The sequence below is a fragment of the Pituophis catenifer genome, unplaced genomic scaffold (genome assembly GCF_029215685.1).
Source record: "Pituophis catenifer annectens isolate HBS135680 unplaced genomic scaffold, rPitCat1.0.hap2 SCAF_2, whole genome shotgun sequence".
Classification (NCBI taxonomy): domain Eukaryota; kingdom Metazoa; phylum Chordata; class Lepidosauria; order Squamata; family Colubridae; genus Pituophis; species Pituophis catenifer.
The window spans coordinates 196,831,165-196,852,874 of record NW_027256882.1 but is presented as its reverse complement, the minus strand read 5'-3'; the positions used below and the strand labels follow the sequence as shown (position 1 = coordinate 196,852,874).

At 35.8% G+C, this 21,710-nt stretch overlaps 1 protein-coding gene across 1 annotated transcript in view; it reads right to left on the bottom strand.

The window, feature by feature from the left end:
- TEX15 (testis expressed 15, meiosis and synapsis associated) overlaps window positions 1-21,710 on the bottom strand; it is a 40,936-nt gene that overhangs the window by 2,717 nt on the left and 16,509 nt on the right. Inside the window, exons 4-8 of the mRNA XM_070935411.1 lie at window positions 20,700-20,943; window positions 18,294-18,440; window positions 12,162-12,324; window positions 3,737-9,567; window positions 36-97 (exon numbers count right to left, since the gene is read on the bottom strand). Coding sequence (XP_070791512.1) covers window positions 36-97; window positions 3,737-9,567; window positions 12,162-12,324; window positions 18,294-18,440; window positions 20,700-20,943 — 6,447 coding nt within the window. The remainder of the gene's footprint in view (window positions 1-35; window positions 98-3,736; window positions 9,568-12,161; window positions 12,325-18,293; window positions 18,441-20,699; window positions 20,944-21,710) is intronic.

The following is a 21,710-nucleotide window of genomic DNA, read 5'->3' as shown; positions in this document are numbered from 1 at the left end:
TGTATTAAATCAGTATTTATATTTATTATGTATACCTCATGTTTCTGTTGGCTTCTTTTTCATCTATCTTGAAAGTTGTCATCAATGAAGCAGCTACCTAAGAGATTAAAAATAGCAATATAAACTGAATTATATATGTTATGTGTTTTTGTTTTACCAGTGCTCTGCATACGCTTATTTGTGTTGCAAACTAAGTTTGTAGCATTTGTTTTTCCTGGAGTTGCAATAACACATCTTCACAGCAATTAACAAGTTCTTTAACATAAAAGCTGTAATAATTGGATATTGTGTGATTAAGGAAATTCTAAATTGTATCATGAGCAAAAGGAAGTGTTGATACAAAATTAATGGTAAAATTAAAAAAAAACATTCTAGGGTCTTAACTTTGGGAAACATATTCAGGGTTAAAAATTGATGTTAGCAAATGTCTATATAGAATGTTGGCAGTACAATTTTCAGGGTTGGGAGAATTAAGAAAATCTGTGCATATGGATGCAAATAGAGCCAGTAAAAGGTAGTGGGAATGAATTATAACAAGAAACCTACGTAACTGAAAATAAAGCCACAGTGCTTTTCACTTCACAGAGAATGCTGGGAACTATTCTTAATATGGTAATTGTAGGTCTAACATCAATTACGTCAAAACAAAGAAATCTAAATAACATATTTCAAGGAATGTGTAGAATTTCTGAGAAAAAAAAAAAGGAATAAAAAGTGTGTATCAACCTTTTTCAATCTAACTGAATTCCAAAACTTCCATTCTGAAAATTATGGATGTAGCTTGATGCCTCTGGAAGGCATATTCTCTAAGATAGAACTAAGAAAGGATTTCTCAGAATCTCAAGAAAGACAGTATTCTCAAGTTATATAAGACAAGGATTTAGGCAAGGTGTGTAGAAATAAGGTTTACCAATACAGGGTATGCTTTAAAATACTTAAAAATTCTGTTGTTAAGCAGAAATAATGAATAATAACAAAAATAATCCTATTTTTCTATCCAGTGTACCTAGTATAATCTTGAAAATCTGAAACTTGTCCATCTCTGTTCTAGAGAATCATTTTTCTCACTTCATAGGCTTCACTGCTCCAATTCAAAAAAATAGGCATCATCAGTGAAGTCAACAATGATTTGGAATACTGTATGGATAATAGGACTATCTTTGCCTGCAATAATCAGGGACTTTGTTCAATAGACTATTAGCCATGATATAACACTCTGGGGATCCTAACTACAGTTCACTTTGGTATATTAGAACTTCTATACACAACTAATCCTTTTAAGTTTCATTGTCTTACTTCTTACTTTACCTGGATATTTTATTTATTTGTATTTTGCCCTTATTATTTTTACAAATAACTCAAGGCGGTGAACATATCCAGCACACTTTCCTCCTCCTTTTTTTCCTGTAACAATAACCCTATGAGGTGGCTTGGGCTGAGAAAGAGAATAACTGGCCCAAAGTCACCCAGCTGGCTTTCCTGCCTTAGATGGAACTTGAACTCATGGTCTCCCACTTTCTAGACTGGTGCCTTAACCACTATGCTGATTCTTGGTTCAGATTTGCTTATTTTATCTGTTGGTTTTAAAGTTACATGGAAATCTCAGTATGGGATTGATGAGGCCGCAGGATTGAAAGGCAACAGAAACTATTAACATTCCAAATCATTAGTTACATATTTTTATTTCCTTCGTAACAAAATCCACATTAACTGGAATAATAAAAAAAAAAACCAGACTTGTATTTACTCTTTGTAACAATCTTCCTGAAACTTCTTGTTAGAAAAGCACTTTACTGGCAAAATATACATGGATTAGAAAGTGTCATGTATATACTGATAGTGACTCTTTAATAGAAAGAGTAGCATTCCTGAAAAAGCAGCAGCTGCAGATAAGGGAACACTGAATTTATGCAATCCAACTACAAGTGCTCAAGCAATCCAATAAAGCAGTTTACAAGGAACAAGGACAACAGGTTTTCCATAATTTTCTTTAATAGCTCACTATCTTGAAAAGTATGAGTACTGAAAGGATGGGACTGATTCAATCTTGATGTAGTTAGGCCTCCATTTTCTAATGACAAGCAGTTGCTCTGTCAATACCCGCGGGACTTTCTTTCCATTTCTTTCTCTGCCGTAAAACAAGATCTAGGTCCCTGGAGAAGAAAGTTGGAAGGAAATGCTGTGACGTGCATCCCCTAACATTCTGGGAATGGTTTATTTCAATCGGTATATTACTAATCATATAATGGATTAATTCTAGTCTAAGAGTATGCAAGTAGTCATTAAAGTAAACTTTTGAGACTTAAGACATTTTACTTACTGGTACACAAAATTAAAAGGAAAAATCATCTGGTGTTTTAAAATCAAATCCATATACACAGGTAGTCCTCAACCTATGATTACAATTGAGCCCAAAATTTCTGTTGTTAAAGAAACAGTTGTTAAGTGAGTTTTGCCCCATTTTATGATCTTTCTTGCTACAGCTATTAAGTGAATCATGCAGTTGTTAAGTTAGTTGTTAAGTAAATCTGGCTTCCCCATTGACTTGGCTTGTTGGAAGGTTGCACAAGGTGATCATTTGGTCCTACAACATTGCAACCATCATATGAATCAGTTGCCAAGTGGCTGAACTTTGATCACGTGAACATGGGGATGCTGCAATGCCATAAGTCACATTTTTTTAGTGCTGTTGTACCTTTGAACAATCACTAAATGAACTGTTGTAAGTTGAGGACTACGTGTACTATTCCATTTATGAAACTTTGAGATTGTAAAGCACAGCTTTCTTTGTTTGGTCTTTTTATATTAATGCAAATAATGTGCAGTGTTTGGTACATTACTTTTAAGTTCAAGAATGGAATTATGTACACAGCAGGAATTGTCAAGGAAAGTAAATCAGAATCACCCAAATATTTCTATGCGGTTATTTTTACTATTTATTAATTTATTTATCCTTACTCCCAAATAACAGAACAATCAGACCAACACAAAAGTGGTACAGTTACAATAAAAATCCTATTCTTTTTCCTTCCAAAAAAGCCATTTTTTTTCACTTTGTATATAAAATAGTTTTGAGAGAGTGTATGTGTGTGTGTGTGTGTGTGTGTATACACACTCACACACATACACAGGAACTGGTGTTTGGTATTAAGATCAAAGCAGAGGTTCCATTATTTCCCATGAGACCCCCATTATGATCTTAATCCACCTGTTTAAGCAATAGGAATAGCACTTAGACTTATATACAGCTTTACAGTGCTTTACAGCCCTCTCTAAGTGGTTTTACAGAGTCAGCATATCCCCCAACAATCTGGGTCCTCATTTTACCAACCTCAGAAGGATGGAAGGCTGAGTCAACCTTGAGCCTGGTGAGATTTGAACTGCCAAATTGCAGGCAGTCAGCAGAAGTAGCCTGCAGTACTGCACTCTAACCACTGCTCCACTGTTTATTCTCAAATAATGGAAAATACCATACCTCCAAATTATATCTGAAAATTGTCAAATACAATAATATGTAGGATAGAAAAATATACTCCAAAAAGTACACTATTAGCAATCTCATTGCTCTTGAAAATGTTTCATCTATCATTTACATAATACATGATTTAAGTTCACATATCATGTTCTGTAAGCTGCCCAAAGTTGCCCTATGCGGGAAATGGGTGACATGTAAATTGAATAAGTAAATAAGTGAATATACAAAGCACCATTTAGAGAAGGTTTTGGATGACATTACCTTTTTCTTTTTGTTATGTGAGACATCAATCTTTTCTTCTGATGGGCAGGGCTCGTCTTCTAAAGTTACATTAAATGGTCTTTTGTTTATGGTTTGGGAAGCCTGAAGATTTTGGTCACTGTGATCCGACCGTGTTCCTACAAGCTGCCGTTTCAACCGACAAGCTTTTCTCCAGTTTTTAAGCATTTGATGTATAACCACAGGAAGAGGTGATTTCTCCTGTTCGGAACAGATAAACTTCATATGTGCAATGGTTTTCATCACCTTCATAACGTGAGCTATTTTTCCTACATCTTTCTTTTTGTACAAAATCAATTTCTCAAGAAGTAAAGAAAACTGTTTATAGTTATAGTCTAATTCAGAAACTGTACTTCCATAATTTAAAGCGATAGCATATGGTGCCAAATCTATACACATGGAGACAGGCGACTTGGATGTTTCTAACATTTTTCTTGTTTCTGAAAATTCCGCAAATTCTCTTGTGAGAAGATGAAGCGCATAAGAGCAATTTAAGGCTTCTGTATAGTCATAAATAATGTTCAACTCCTCCTGAAGTTCAAAGATGGAAGCCTCCACTGTTTCTAAAAGCTTTTCTTTCCGATAAGACAGGAAAGCCATTTTTTCTTGGCACTGGAAAAGTTCAGGTACAAGTGATAAATCAAACCATAGTAAACTCCGAAATCGCGGATTATCTCCTTGTTTCGCTATTGAGTTTTTAAGGAAAAAAATAGTTTCATACATCATTGCCAATTCAGTATATATTTCGATAGCTTCCGGCTTCAGAATGACAGGATTAATTCCTCCATTCTTCATGAAGTTCAATATATTTTCTTGGGTTATCAGTATGGTTATATCCTCTTCTTGTAAAATCTGAAAATACTTTTTCAGCATTTCCAACTGCACTGTACATTTGCCCATGAGCTTTTGCAGTCTTTCAATATCGGCAGACTGTGCTTCATCCAAGATTTCACTTACATTACAACTATCTTGTAAAGTTAGAGACTTTTCAATGAGGCAATCTGCATTGTCTTGAGAGCAAACATCTTTACAGTTATGAGTGTCTTCTGCACATTTCTCAGTATATCCTCCAAAAGTTCTATTATCATCATTTCCACATCCAGAATCTTCCATCATACGCTCATAAATATCAAAGAGCTTAGCTACAGCAATTTCATATATTTGGAGCACTTCTTTCCCATCCTTTGAACTGTTATTTAAAGATGTATTTCTTTCTTGCCAAACAAGATTTTTAGCAGCATCAAAAAATACATGTTCCAGACCAAATAATGAAGTTTTAAGATTAAACTCTTCATTAGTACATGTCTTTACAAATTCTGTTTTTTTACCAATAATCTCAATAATAATCCAGAGATGATTATCTTTTTCAGCACTCAAATTCATGCCTGGAAGGCTTTTAGATATATTTATTAAATCCATTGTACTTTTTCTTGAATTTTCTAGGTCTTCTATAGAATCGCCAAAGTTAGCTCCACAAGTAAAAGGCACAGATAAAAAAAAATCAGATAAATTGGAAATCTGTTTCATTACTGATTCACATTCCTCTATTTCTCGCCTTAATTTCAACAAGCAATAATAAGAATTATTCTCAGATATAGTGTTTTCAAAAGCTTCCATTAACTGCTTGTGGTAGATTTGTAATTCATTAAGGGCATTGTATTTTAATCTCATCTGAAAAGCAGGATATAAATTTGATTGCTGTTGATAACCTGAATGCCCACCAAACAGTTCACTATGCAGCGAATCATCATACCAAAGCAAACTTCGAAAAGTTGGCTCACCTTTTAAAAATCTTTTCTTATTCTCTATAAACTCCATTGTTTCCATTATAATTTGCAGTTCAACTAATGCTTCTATAGCACAAGGTTTTACTTTCTGACTTGCCTGCATATTTCCATTAGAGCTTCCAAGTATTTCCCTAGAAATCAAAGCATGCTCAAAAGAACAACCTTGCTTTTTTTCAAAAGCTGTAATGAACAAAGGAAGAGCACTTTTGCAATATGAAATCTGTTCATGCAGTATATTCAGAGATGAAGTTTTATCTGCCTTTTGTAAGATCTCTGATATTTTAGAGCTGAAATCACAGGATTTTAGACTGATTCCTACTTTGGAAAGTTTGATGTGATTCCTGAAATTGCTGCAATGATCAGAAGATGTGCTTGAAAAATAGCGTTCCTTTTGCTTGGCCTTGGTGCTAGTGAAGAGTTTGTTTGTTTCATCAGGCATGACATGATAAACTGCAGTTAGTGGAGAATTAAAATGAAACTGGTCACAGTTATAAGCACTGCCTGAGGAAGTCTGTCTGCATGCGGATTCCCTAAGTATATGATTTATTTGTTTCAAACTTTTCTGCTTTAAATCTAAATTATTTAATGACTTCAGAGGAGTGTCATGGATTATATCTAGTCTTTCAGTTGCAGAGTCAATCATGGTTTCTGGTAGTTCTCTTTCCTTTACATTTTCCTCTACAAGTCTCTGTAATACGCAACAATGAGATGATTGGCATAAATTATTATCTTCAAAGGATGTAGGAGATAGCAGATCATCACTAGGTGGTATTTTGTTAGTATTTCCTTGGTGTTCAATTGACTTGCTCAATGATTTACAATGCCTATTCTCTGCAGTATATATTTCCTGTTCAGTTGTTTGACTAAATGTATTAAGGCAAGAATGTTCTGATTCTGAAAAAGCCTGTTTACAATGAGAATCTAATTTTTGCTTCTGTCTACTGGAGGATCCTGCTGGGATTTCAGAGCAATTCATACCTATATTTTTGTTTGATGAATTGTTTGTTTTTAATGACAATGACCTATTGCTATGGATTTCTGAAGTTAACTGAACCACAGAGGTTTTAGCATTAAGGTTCTCTTCTGTTAAAGGCCAACTTGCCAATGAATCATGACACTGTCCAGTACTCAAAATCATGTTTTCTTCCTGTAATGCAGATATTTCCACAGTTTCTTTGTCATTGTTTGCTTTTTTCAAATTGGGACAAGGTGCAGAAATAATATCTGATCCAAACATTTTTGTAGCAGATTCAAAAGTTGGTTGAATTGATGTAGAAATTTTAGCAGTACTCATCTTTACACGAGATTTGAACATTTCATCATTTGTTTGCCTTCCTTGAGACACAGTTAATTCCTTTCTTGTCCTAGAAGAGTTAAACTGATTTCCATCTGTTTTGCTTCTACAGCTATTCGTGTCAGAACTCAAAGTGTGCTTGTTTTCCATGGCTGTAATTACATTCTCTTGATTCTTTTCTTGTGCATTTCCAATAAGGCCTTCCCCAGCAAATCTCTTCTTGTTGCATATGAAAGGCTCAGCGCTAACTGGCTCTATGCTTTTAATTCCTGTAGTATCTAAGATAGCATTTTTTTCAGAGACTGTTTTTATTGCTTTATTTTTAGCACAATCACTGCTAAAAGATACATCTGTACTGCAATCTGATGTTTCAAAAGAATCTAACATTAAGATACCATTCGGTAAGATGTTTTTTGCTTTGGAGAATACACTACCTGGAGTTTTTCTTCCAGCTTTTGTCACTGTTTTTAAACTCTGAACACTCTTCCGAGCTTTTCTTAGCTGAAACATTGCACCAATTATTTTTTGAGATGGGCATTTGGTTTTACATAGCAATGCTTCAGTGTTGTCAAGGGCACTTAAAATATTCTTAATATGTTTTTCAGGCTGCTCGGTTTCTTTAAACTGTCCCTTGGATAATGAAGAAATCTGGGGTGAAGACCGTACGTTGAGTTCTTTCTTTTTGCGATACTGTTTGGAATTTTGCTGTCCCTTTGCATATTTTTTCTTTTTCCCCCCTCTTGTCCACTTAATATATTTTTTGGGCGCTGAAGATTTAGTTGTACATTTTTCCATTTTAGTTTCTAATTTTGACTGAACTATATTGGTTATTGTAATTTGTAAATCAGGGCATGGAAATGTATTCAATAATTCAGTTCCACTTTCCTTCCCAGATTTCTCCCTATATAAAGAATTATCTTTATTCGTCTTCAAAGTTGGATCTTTTGAAAGATTTACATTCGAGCCAGGTTTTCCAAACAGATTATTCCAATCTAAACGTGCTTGTAAATAATAATAATCACTTTCTTCACTAATATTTCCATGATTATGTGGCTTGTACCACACTGAGAGACCTTGTTTACACTCTTCTAATACATTTTCAATCTCACCACAAATGTCTAAGCTGTGGGTGTTATCATTTTTCATCTCTAAATCTTGCCCAAATATTTCAGGAACTTGACTACAAAAGCTATCAGAACTGGCATTTGAAGATGTATTTTCAGACTGTTTGTTGATTTCCGTATTTCCCAAAGATATAGGAACTGATGTGAGTAACACTGTGTGATTTACTTTCTCGTGATCTATCAAGTCATTATTTTTAGTAGGCAATGTTTGCAATTCTTCAAATTTCGCTTTGCAATGTTCTGTGTTCGTTAGCTCTGTTTCTATTAACGAGCGTCTTTGAAGATTCAAGTTAAAAATAAAATCTGTGCTTTCTAAATCTAAAGTATCTGAATTTTTTGATGTTTTTGTATAATTGTTCATATTATCTACAGATTTCTTCAAAACCATATCAGGTTCTTGCTTTTTTCTTGATGAGCTTTCTGTTGCATTTTTAAATGCAGTTTCTGTTGCAGATTTATACTTTTTGCCTTCTTGTCCACATGGAATCTTCTCCTTTAATTGGTTCATATGTATTTCATTAAAGCATGTTTCACCTGTGTTGCTTGTTTCACGTTTTTTTTGTCCTTCAGTAAATAAAGAAATACATACCCTATCCTCAAAATTATTTGTGTCTAACAATTCTGGCTTGGAAAGACATATACTTTTTTCACTAAGGCCTCTTATAACAGCATCAGTTATACAGGTATCAGAAGGATGATAATCGAGGTTCTCTATATTGCTAATTCTTTTGGAAGATTTTTCTTTGCTATTGTTTATTGTATAATCATTATCTAGGGAGTTATTTGCTTTTTCAGATGCTGAATATTTTTGCTTATCTTTTTGATTGCTTTCAGCCAAGTTGGAATTTTTAGATTTTAGATTTAAAATTTTCAGAGCTTGACGCTTATTTTGTTCAAAATTCTCCGATGTGATTTCATATGAAAGCCATTCATAAGCATACATTTTTTTACAGCAGGCAGACTGAAAAGTATTACCACAATGCTCTGCTTTTGATGAAGTACAATTGTTTGTAGCACATTTGGTGTCAAGTTGAATAGAATGCTCTATTTCTGAAGGAAAAATATCATCCCCTTGAACCTGGCTATCCATTTCTCTTCGACTGTGCTTCTTGTCTTTGCTAGCTGTTACATTGTCAGGACTTAGTTTGCATGTGCTTATACTGGTGTCATTACAAAAAGGTGGTTTCATAGTAAGTTCTTCATTTTGCTTTACCACATTCTGTTCTCTTCTTGTTAATCTTGGATCTTTAATTAACCTTGAAGTAGTTACAGTACTTGAACCAATTTCCCAGTCAGAAAAATCTTCCGGATTTATTTTTAAACTAGGCTTATCATCCCCCACATGTTCACCTCTGATGGCTTCCATACCAGATTTACATGGAATATTTGCTTTCGTTTGTGTTAAATCCCATCTTGTAGCTGGCTTGGGTTTCTTTTTTTCACAGTGAATTTTGTCTTCAGAATCATTCCAGTTCTGTACACTTTTAGAAATAGAAGAAACTTCTCCAGATACATACGTTTCTAATGGTTTTCTGAAATGTTCGTAGATGAGCTGGCTTTTACCTATCCTTGTCACCCGTGTACAGTTTTCCAGAGGGATAACTCCTCCTGTTAATGAAAGAGAGATATGATTTTTGAGGGTTATAATATTTTATCTAAGGAAGAAAAAACATATTTTAACCAAATAGATAGTTATTTCTGACTCCTTGATAGGTGATGTGCTAATGTGGGCTTTCTAACCATTCACCAAGTTTTTATAATAGCTAAAATGCCCAGGAATATTCTAACTGCTAAGCTAATGTAACTTTAGGAAGCAAACTTATATTTATGTTTCTTAAGTTTCAGTAAACAGTTATTCTAGGGGGGAAATTTTCCACAAACTCAGTTTGGCTTGCAAACAATTTTATACAAATCCAAAGACAGAACAAGTTGTATTATCAAAAAGTGAAGACTGACCAGTAGGATTTAAAAAACCTAGAGGCATAGCAAATTTCTGTAGCAGCATTTACTGTAGAATTGCTATGTTGACATGCTTGAATAGTAATAATTTTGTATGCCTATGAATGATTTCTTGCTATTTTTCTGTTTTTCCAAAGGGCAGTGACATAAAGAGGCAAATCTATCAATACTTTCTGAAGATAACATTAAAAACTCTGGCCACTTCCAGCCAAGAGTTTTACTACAGAATGACCCTCAGAATCTTATTGGAGTGGAAGCTCGTATTTGTAGCCTTTTTGTGCTTTCTCAACGTTTCTCATATTTTTTTCCTTCTGTCAAAAATCTATCGGGTTGGGAAAAACATAGCTCACAGTACCTTTTCAATGGTAGCAAATGGAACAGGTCATTGAAAATTTATTTTAGAAAGCCCTTTTAAAAAGCCTGATCCTGTGCTGATTTAGGATAAAAGAAGAAGAGTAGTTCTGAAGGCAGCAGTGGGAAGCCGGGTGAGGGTTCGGGATTTCAATTCATACTTTTGCCAAAGCTGTCCCTTGAGGATCTATTTCCTTCCACTTATGAAGCATCTAGCCTCTGCATTATATATTCCCTTTTTCTTGCTGGCCAGTCCAGGTTGTGCCACCCATCAGCATAAATGCAACACCTGGTTGTCCAGTACCAAACTAGCAATTATCTTTTTTTTTTTTTTTTTAAAGAAAGTTTCAAGTACAATTGCAAAAAATACATTTTTAATACTTTGACTGGATTTACACATCCGATTAAGCCATAATTATCTGTGGGGGAAGGAGATATGGGAACAAAAGATATCATTTGCCTTGTCACATCACTTTGCACACGATGCAAATGACTTAATGTTGCCATGATATATGTAAATTACTCATCTCATGTCAGACTGTGAGATGGGTGGCAAATAAATGTAATAATAAATAAAATGTTATATTATCATGGCTTGTACTGAATGCCTATGCCTAAAACCATAGTTTAACAAACCATGGCTAGCTGAGCTCAGATGAAGAAAATCAAACAAAAATCAAACAAATCACAACTATGTGAATCTAGCTGCTGCTTTTTAATAGTAAGATGGGAGAAAAAGAGTGCAGGTTGTTCAGAAACCTATAAATGAACAATTTCAAGAGCACTGTAGTGAGAAAGGAGTATTTAAATCTGAAGAGAAATTTGCTGGCCAGAAATTACAACTCAGACTTAAATAAAATTTGAAGCAATCTTTGCACATTTCATTTGTGTAAACCTTCACCTCCTTTTGCATTGTTATGCAGATATAAAACTATAAGAAATAAAAATGTCTTATTAAATTGTATTAATCCAGTTCTATTTTTGGTTGATTATCACTGAAGATGACTAACCTCTGGAAAAATCAGAAACAAATGAGCAGAAGGGGAAAAAGGACAGAGAGGAATAGAAATGTGAGAGAAAACAGCAGTTTTTAAAGGGCATGTGTGTCTATATTTATTCAAAATTCAAATAAACTGAGTATAGTAGGCCTTGCTTCCATGTAAATATACAAAGAAACACAATTCAAAGAAATCAAGGAGGCAAAAAAAGGCAGAATGGTTTTTTTCCCATATTATAGAAAAAGCTGTTACCTTGCTGGCAGGAAGAAAGATGAGACACGGGTAAAGAAGCAGGAAAGTAGTGAAAAAGCAGACTGGGCTGTAGCAAGTGAGAACAACTAGACAATGAAATGGACAGAAGATTTTGGGAACTCTGCTGGTGACCTTATTCATACACATTATGTTAAACCATATGTTGACTTGTTTAGCTTTGGCGTTGTAGCTTAAGACCCAAATACTATTACCAAGTTTATTTTTTAAGACATGACTAAAGAAACCACAGCTGAGCTGGATATCCAACCTATAAATAATGCAGGCACGCATCAAATGACAATCAGAAATGTGCTGTAAAAATCTATATGACCAGTAGATGGCAACAAAGTGTTCCAAATACATGTCTATGTTTTAAATCTGCTGCAGTGTTTTGTCAAACTTGGCAACTTTAAGATGTGTGGAATTTCCAGAATTCCCCAGCTAGCATGAAGTCTAAACAACATTACCAAATTTAAAAAAATACTGATCTAATGCTTTTCCATTCCAGATCTCGGAGTCCTAGCTATGAAGTTAAATGCAGACGCTAAGAAGAAGATATGAAACAATATCTATAACATGAAAAACTGAGCAGAATCAAGGGGGAATACAATAAAATGAACATAAAAGCTCAAGAAAGCTTACCAGTGTGCTTGGGTAATCTTTTAAGTTTACACTTCAAAGATGTTAGGAAGGAATCAGCCCCTCCTTTCTGATTAACAGATTTTACATGTATTACAGCATATGGAAGACATTGCCTAGGCTTATCCACAGGTTTTGAATGTTCATTATATTCATAAAAATATACCTGTGAATGGAAGTATTGTAAGAACTTAAAAGTAAGTATCTGGATAATTAACTTTAAACTTACACAAAGACCAAAAATAGTGACCACACTGTGATCAAATATCAACAAAATGAGTGGTAAAACACATCTCATGCAGCACACCTCTCTTATAAAAAGTATCATACAAACTAGATGCAAAATGTACTGTTTTTGTGAAAAGATTAAAGTATCTAATATAGGGGTGTCAATCTTGATCATGCCGCAGGCCGGATCGTGATGTTTTTTGCCTTTGAGGAGCTGAGGTAGGGATGGCCTGCACGGGCCGTATCTGGCCCGTGGACCACCAGTTTGATTTAATATGGGCTGCCAAGCCTGATCTAATATGACAGTTTGTATCACATGTTTTCTAATTTTAATATAAAATTATTTGCTGAAGATTTAGGAAATTCAGGATAAAATGTCTGTGGAAAATATTTAATAACATCTCAGAAGTGAAGCAGAATTAAAAATCTCCCTTCATCTATCAAATCTGTGACAATATTCATCCTCTCTTATATGTACTGCTCCATACAGTATACAGTATATAGTTTCTTGCTTTTTTGCAGAAGCAGACAACTGAAACAAATTTGATCTAGCAGCTCAATATGGGTATGCTGCAGATCCTGTCAGCCAAAAAGTGTTGACTGGCAGGAACTGGGGTCTTCTCTGCTGTATTCCCTGCTTTGTGGAATATTCTCCCTTTGGAGATTAAAATGGTCCAAAAGGTCCTTTTTGACCTTTTGTAAAGCTTTGGCTATGTATCCGGGTCTGTGGTTTTGGAATGTGTTAGGACCCTGCTTCTTGGTTTTACTTATGACCCTTCCTCGAAGTTTAGTTTAGTTTAGTTTTATTAAATTTGTATACCGCCCTACTCCCAAAGGACTCAGGGCAGTGAACAGGCACAAGATAAAATACAGAAATACAAAAGTTAAAACAATTTAAAACCAAATTAAATAATATTGGCCCACGACAATTAAAATCCCAATAAATTTAAAACCAATTAAAATTTCAATTTAAAATTTTAAAAAGGGGAGAAAAATTAGGCCAGGCCGGCTTGCTGGAATAAGAGGGTCTTAAGAGCACGGCGGAAGATGCGCAGATCCGGGATCCTCCGTATCTCCGGGGGGAGCTCGTTCCAGATAGTGGGTGCCCCCACAGAGAAGGCCCTCCCCCTGGGGGCCGCCAGTCGACACTGCTTGGCTGACGGCACCCGGAGGAGACCCTCTCTATGAGAGCGTACCGGCCGGTGGGAGGCTATTTGTGGTAGTAGGCGGTCCCGTAATTAACCAGGTCCTAAGCCATGGAGCGCTTTAAAGGTGGTAACCAAAACCTTGAAGCGCACACGGAAGACCACCGGGAGCCAGTGCAGCTCGCGCAGGAGAGGTGTTACACAGGAACGCCATGTTGCTCCCATAACCACCCGCGCGGCCGCACTCTGCGTCAGTTGGAGCCTCCGTGTGCTCCTCAAGGGGAGCCCCATGTAGAGAGCATTACAAGTAATGACTGCCCTACCATCTTTGTGGTTACATGATCACATTTCAGGTGCTTGTTAACTGGCTTGCATTTATAACTGGTTGCAGTATCCCACATGATTTCAATGTGTGACATTTTGCCGTTTCCTGGCAAAAAGTGCATGTTGGATAAGTTGGATTCAGACTTACGGCCACACCGTAACTCCCTTCATGACAGTCTAAAAATGATCATAAATTCGAGTCTGGCCATGTGGTGACTCAATGTGCAACTGCAATGATTTAGGACCAAAATTCCAGGCTCAATTGTGGTTGTAAGTCATGGACTACCTGTAAAGAGGCAGTTTTTATTATACCTGTCCTGGCTAGTAAAATATATATTGTGGCTCTTAAGCTTGGAGAAAACTGGGATATTTTCATACCAACAATGATGAACAGAAACAACCCAACCACGAAAATAACTCTAGGTACTTTAATGATAAATTTCTGAATCACTCCATAGGCCAGGATAAGATTTCCAGCTTTCCAAATATTAATCTCTAGCACTATTAGTTACTGAAAATACCAGCCCTTGATTCTTCATGTGAAATGCTAGATTTTATCCCTGTTGAACAGCCCAGAAAGAGGGTCTTCTTTATAATGAAGTCAGAAATAGACATCTTTCTCACCAAATACTTTTTGTGTGGCTAAATGTTATATAAAACTTTATTCAAGCTTTGCTACAGTTTCTGAATATATTGTTTCTAAATTGTACACTCCTCCTTAAAATTCATTATAAACTTCAAAAAATGAAATAACTTCGGCTTCCGGTTTGGCTTCCGTCGTCGCTAGACGGTCTTTTGGGACTGCCACCCCCGCCGCCCATAAAGAGCCGCCTTTACAGCTGAGAGGTGGCTCGAAAAACTCAGTTTCTTTAAGGAAATGTGAGGAGAGCCGGCGAGAGCAGGTAGAGCCCTCTGCGAAGTCCCCAGAGTTTTTTTTTTACTCTTGGGGAGGAAGCAGGATGAGGCTCCCTATCCAGCTCGCCGCTGCTCCGGGCTTTGGGAGAACTCTGCGCTTTGCAGAGCTAGACGATGTGACCAACCTAATCAGCCAAAACTAACAGATTGTTTGAATAAGCAGGATGAAATCCGGATTTGGGACTCTAAATCGCAAGTATTTGTAACAACCCTATGACTGATTTTAAGAATGAAGAAAGAGTGAAAAGGGAAAAAAAAGTTTAAAATGGCGGCTGGCTGAGGCTTGAGAAGAAAGCTGAAAGCGAAAGTCTTTCCGTTTGAATGGCTTAATATGTTACAAAGTATTTGAAGCAATAGCGCTGGCTACAAGAGAAGAGAAAAATTTCTGTTTCATGCTTCTTCCTTCTTAGAGACTTGATATTGATATTGTGTGGAGAGAAGACTTTTTTTAAAAAAAGAGTCTGTTTGTGTGGCAGGATGGCGTTAAAACTGACAAAGCCAGACAATCAAGCTGTGGGGTGGGGGCTCCCCCATTTATAAATCACAAGAGCAATTTTTGAGCTTGCAGATGCAGAAGAATGGTTTTAAAGATTTAAAGGAATTTGTTGTGGAGGAGTTGGCAAGACATGATGAGATTATGAACCAGAATCTTGAAAAATTTAGACAGGAAATTAAAGAGTTGGTTCAACAAAAGTATGATAACCTGAAGCGCTATATTGTAACAGCTTTGAAAAGCTTTTCAGAAGTAATTGTACAGATGGATAAAGATATTAATTTAGAAATAGAGTCTAAAATGAAGGAAGCTGATTATAAGATTCATAATCTGGATAATAAAATACAAAGAATTGAAAATGATTTGACAATGATTCAAGAAAATAGCTCAGAAGAAGAGTCTAAAATAAAGGAAGCTGATCACAAGATTTACAATGTAGATAATATAAAGCAAAGGTTTGAAAATGAAGTTACAATGATGCAATTCAGATCCATGGAATTTGTGATCAGAATGAGGGGAATACAGGAAAATAACAGAGAGGACTTGAGAAAGATGTCTGCTGAAGTTCTGGCTGTGATTTTAAAGGTCAGCTCTGAAGAAGTATTCTGTAAGATTGATAAGGTCTACAGAGTAAATTCTTGGGTGGCAAAGCAAAGACAACTGCCTAGAGATGTGGTGATTTATTTTACTGATAAAGGAATAAGAAATGATATTGTGCAAAAGTCTTTTAACTCCACTCTAGAAATGAATGGAATGAAGATCTGGATATATAAAGAGCTGCCGTCCAAGATGTTAAAAGATAGAAAGGACTTTGGATTTTTGGTGACTGAGCTAAAAAAACAAAACATCCCATTTAGGTGGGATGCTCCAGTTGGTATAATATTGAGATATCAAGGAGAAAGATATCAATTAAACACTGTTGAAAAAGCAGAAGAATTTTACTACAAGGTTTTTAAAATGGGCCCAACATCTCCATGTATGTCATCAGTGTCAGGAATACAGGAGGGGGATAAAGAAAAGCAAAATGAACAAGAGATTGAAACTCAGGCCAAGCAGATGGAGATGGAGGTAATGGAAAAACGACAAGTTATAGAGGGCTTTTTGGATGAGCCGCTTTTGGATTCTCCTTCAGAGGCTATAGCTGGATCACCTATAAATACAAGAGAGGCGGCTTTGGATCTCGATTTGATGTCTTATCAAGTTAAAAACCAGCATGTAATTCAATCAGCTGATATACAAGTCCTAGAAAGACAACCAGGGTGGAGATCTAAACCACAACAAGTTAAGAAAAGAAGAAGCAGGTTCTACAAAACTAAAAAATTTTAAACTACAATTCTTTTTTAGCCAACAGATTAATGCCAGTTATTTAAGAGACGATTAAATATAATAAGCGGGATTTATAGAAGGCTGATACATGAAAATATAGCTGAGGCAAATTACAGACTTATACTATTTTGAGAAGAATAACAGATCTCTGCAGTGCTGGTGTTTTTGGGATGTGGAAGATGGTCTGTGATTGAGCGGATTGGAACTTTCTATTTTGGACTCTCTGAAAAATGGATTACATATATGTTGAGTTATAAAGCAAGAGAACTATGGAATTGGGGCATGCAGATGATCTGGCTGTTACCCTAGCGTGGTTGTTGGAATTAATAATCTAGACAAAAGACACTACAGAAGATACCATATGGAATATAAATATAAAGTCACTCGGGGGGGGGTTATATACAGAAATACTTATTAATGATGGGGGCAGATGGTAATTGAAGATACTGAATATACTGTTGGAAGCAGGACTTGATGTTACCCTAACATGGTCTATGGAATTAACAATCTAGTTGAAAGACATTACAGAAGATACTATATGGAATACAAATTTAAAGTCATTTGAGGGTTTTATTTATATATGGAAATATTTTTTAGTGATACGGGCAGAAGAATAAAGATATTAAATATATTATGTATGGTAGACCTGTAGGAAAGTGGGTGAAACAAAATTGATATGGTACAAGGTGATAGGTAACGTTACTGATTGCTTAGTTTAGGAAAAGGGATGTTATGTTTAGATATTAATATACTTAAAAGATTTGAATTAAGAGATATATATATGGGGGTGGAGGAAATGGGTAGATTATGAGTAGAATAAATGCCAAATTAGGATCTATTATATAGTTTTATAGCCGAATGCTGTTTTGAAAGGTATAGTATACGGGGGACATAATAATAATGTTAGAAAGAAATGTTTAGCACATAGGGGGTGGTGTAAAAGGGTGGTAAAGTATTATATAATGTGATATTAATTTGGATTTCATCTTGCAGAAGCCATGGGGGGAGGGGAGGGGGAGGGGAGGGGGAGGGGGGGGGAAAGGGGGAAAAATTTGTATTTGAAAAACTTTTTCAATTAAAAAAAAAACATTAGGCAAATCCTTGGAGAATGGGGCAATCCAGGCCCATAATGCTCTAGAAATATTTTGGAACTTTTCTAATTCCAGGCCACCTCTCCGCTATTCATTAATGCATCCCAAGGATCAATTCTGTGGGAAAGAATTGTGTACAGGTAGTCCTTGACTTACAACAGGTCAGTTAGTGACCATTACAATGGCACTGAAAAAACTGACTTCTGACCGTTTTTCACACTTACCACTGTTTCAGCATTCCCAGGGTCATTGGTAATTAAAGAAAAGGAAGAATCGGAGTATTTTAAAGTATGGGGCAATTATATCAATGGTTAGAGAACAGATATATATAAAAATCTAGATAACTGATATATTAATATAAACATAAGAAATTTGAAATGAAAATATAAAGGTATGACAGAAATATAATATGAAAATGATGGAGGCGGGAGTAGAAGACACAAAATATGTAATCAGATGAAACACTGAATGATTAAGGATGTATTGTTCGTTTGTAAGTTTGTTTTAAAAAAATTAAAAACTTTAAAAAAAAAATGAAATAACTTCAAAAAATAAAAATGTAGGACATCATGCTGTATCTTGTCAATAATAAAATCACTAAAGTATTACTTACCAAAGACCTAGTAGCCTGATCCTCCAAAGAATCCTTAAGTGAAGGATGAATTCTAGACATATGGCAATCGAAGTTTGGAGTTGGATCCAGTACAATTTTCTTTTGGCCTTTAGGTGGTTGAACTTTTTTAACTTTTCCTAAGAGAACCTAGAAATACAAAGCAAACAAAACCTTTTCCGTGTTTTATATATATATATATTTACACTAGCTTAATAGCAATGCAGTTCAACTGAGCTTTTTTGGTGCTATGAATCTTGAAAAATAAAATGCTTTATTGTATACCAGAATGTTAGTTTTAAATTATTCCCAGTAATTACCTTTAGAATTAATATGGGCATTCTATAGACTACATTTGTTTTTTTATTAGATTTATATTGCCTATTTGCCCATGGAGAATTAAAGCGGCTTACAGAATATAAAAAACCACATTTAAAAACCAGTAAAATTCATAAAAAAATCAAATAAATTAATGTAATAAAATCACACCTGACCCCCTCCTCCCACCCCAACGATAGCTGATCACACGAGCCATTTAATGGGCTCCATCCCGCTCTGGGTTCCCTAGGCCCGCTGGCAGAACCAGGTCTTCAGCGCCTTCCGGAAAAGAATTAGGGTGGGGGCCATTCTAATCTCTGGGGGAATGATGTTCCAGAGAGAGGGAGCCACCAAGGAGAAGGCCCTTCTTTTGGGTCCCGCCAGGTGTATCTCCCTCGGGGATGGGACATGCAGCATTCCCTGCCTCCCTGCTCCACTGGGTCGGGTAAATGTGACCGGCAAGAGATGGTCCCTCAGATAACATGGTCCCAAGCCATGAATGGCTTTAAAGATGACAACCAGCACCTTGGATTGCACCCAGAAACAAATCGGCAGCCAATACAGGTCCCACAGGAGAGATTATTTATGTGCACACTGGGGTCTGCACAAAACCATGCGGGCCGCTGCATTTTGCACCAACTGGAATTTCTGGATGCTCTTCAAGGGCAGCCCCATGTAGAGTGCATTGCAATAGTCAAGACGGGAAGTGACTAAGGCATGAGTGACTGTGAGTAGGGATTGCCGGTCCAGGAAAGGGCATAACTGGCGCACAACTTGCAGTTGTGCAAAGGCCCTCCTGGCCATGACCGTCACCTTCTCTTTGAGCAGGAGTTGTGAGTCCAGGAGAACCCCCAGATTATGCACAGGGTCTGTTTGGGGTAGTGCCATCCCATCCAAGACCAAAGATGGCAATTCTCCCTGAGCCAACAAACCCCAAATCTAGAGCCACTTGGTCTTGCCAGGGTTTAGTTTCAACTCATTCAACCTACATACTGTCTTCCATTTATAAGACCTTTCCATCACACTATTAAAAAGCAGTAGCAGACATGAAGATGGTGATTTTTGGGCTCAAAATATTATAATTTATACTAAGCTCATTATTAAGAAGACTCTCTCTGGGTACTTTAGTTAGAAAAATGTGTAATTATAATTAATATAATTAATTATACTGATTTTTTTTAAAAAAAAAAACTCTGCTTGTGTTTTCCCACCTCTCTTTCCCATATTCTGCCAAAAATCCAAAAATTTCAAGGATTGGCCTGTCTTTGGGGCTGAGAAAGGAATAAGTAAAACACCATGATTCAAGTGGCACTACTCTGCCATGATGATGGCAAATATCATGCAAAACTTAAGTCTGAGTTTCAGCAAAATACTATAATAGGTTTGCCACCATTATCAATATTGCAAATAAGCTACAGAATGTCTTTCTGGGGGAAGGGAAAGGAAGGGGAAAAAGATGTTGAAGTAATTTTTATAACAGATGAAATTCTTAGATTGCTGGACAGAATCTTATAAATTAACAGGTGTACAGGAAGCTGATGGCTTGCACTACTGGCTGCCCTAAATAAAGTCTGAATTTCAGACACACTCTCCCTTTTTTCCTTTGATTCTTACACTAATCCCTTTACCTAATGAGGCTTTTTTTTAATTGAAATCTTCTCACCATACAGTTGGCTGAATAATAATTGCAGATTCTGGTAAACAGTCTTAGAAATAATCCTTGCAACAATCATGGACTTTGTTTCAATCAGCGGTGTCTGCACTAAGTTACAGAGGCATTAAAATAACACACTCTCGCATACAGACACAAATTGATGTCATTACTATGTAATATCAAATTCAAACACATGTAGATGAAAGTGTTTGCATGATGACATTGTGAGCGCTTTATCATTTGTCTTTCTTTGCTCTCCCGATTTTTACTTAGGTTTTTTTAAAAAAAATTGTAATTATACTTTTTCAGCTTTCACATATCTTTATAAATGCCCATTTTAAGCTTATATTCTAAGTTTTAAATCTGTTTGGAACAAATTCCTTCCACAGAATAGTCTACTTCAGGATCCAAACCAATGATTTCCCACATAGACTTACCCTGAATATAATGATATTTTCTACTGGAAATGAATGTTTGGATGCATAATTCAAAGCAATATCAACATATCGGAACAAGTAAACTCCAAGTTGAGGATTTCCTAGTTCTTTCATAATGTTTATTTCTCTTTTGGAATCACCGGTACATAGGCCATTCTGACAAATTTGTGGCACTTCATCTCTAGAGACAACTAAAAAGCTAGAGAGTTCTTTATCTTGCTTTCCTTCTTCACGCAACTCAGTCCTAACAATAAAAAAGATGTTTTCAAGGCAGGTTCTACTCTTTATGCAAATTAATTTAAAAAGGTAACAGTCAATTTCGTTGTTTCCTAGTAATATATTCTAGATTCTCCCTTTTAACAGAAATGTGTCTGGGTCTGTCCATATAAAGCATCTCACTATACATCAATTATTGCAGTAGCTGAAATAATAACAATTTTCATATTTACTTTTATTATATTCTTGTTGCTATCAAATTATGGACTTCCTATTGAATGCCAGGTCACTCCATAACTGAAATATTAGCCCAATACGCTTCATTTCTTCTGCATTCATGGTCTTAACATTTGATACAATTCATACATTTTTATTTATTACAATTATTTATATCTTCAATTAAACCCACTGGAATGGATGCTATAATTGAACTTGGGGGAAAAGTCAAGAGGTTTCAGAGCAAAGGTTATGGTATATGCTGAGGTGATTTATAATTGACTAGGATCTCTTGAATCTGTCCAGTACAATTTTCTAGGGACATTATTATGAATTCCCTATTGTGTAAATTGTGTGGATTCTAGGGATAGGAATTTGAATTCAACTTTGCCATAAGAAATGTTCATTTGATATGTTGGTTTTTGAGGCAATTCCCTAGTTGACCTTAAAATATAATATTTTTGTCCACATTTGGAGGGAGGCATGACTGTGGACTTGTATTATAACTTCTTAGTTCAACATTTAGTCTCAATTGACCTTAATGAATGAATGAGAATCCTTAATTAAGTTGGCACCTGG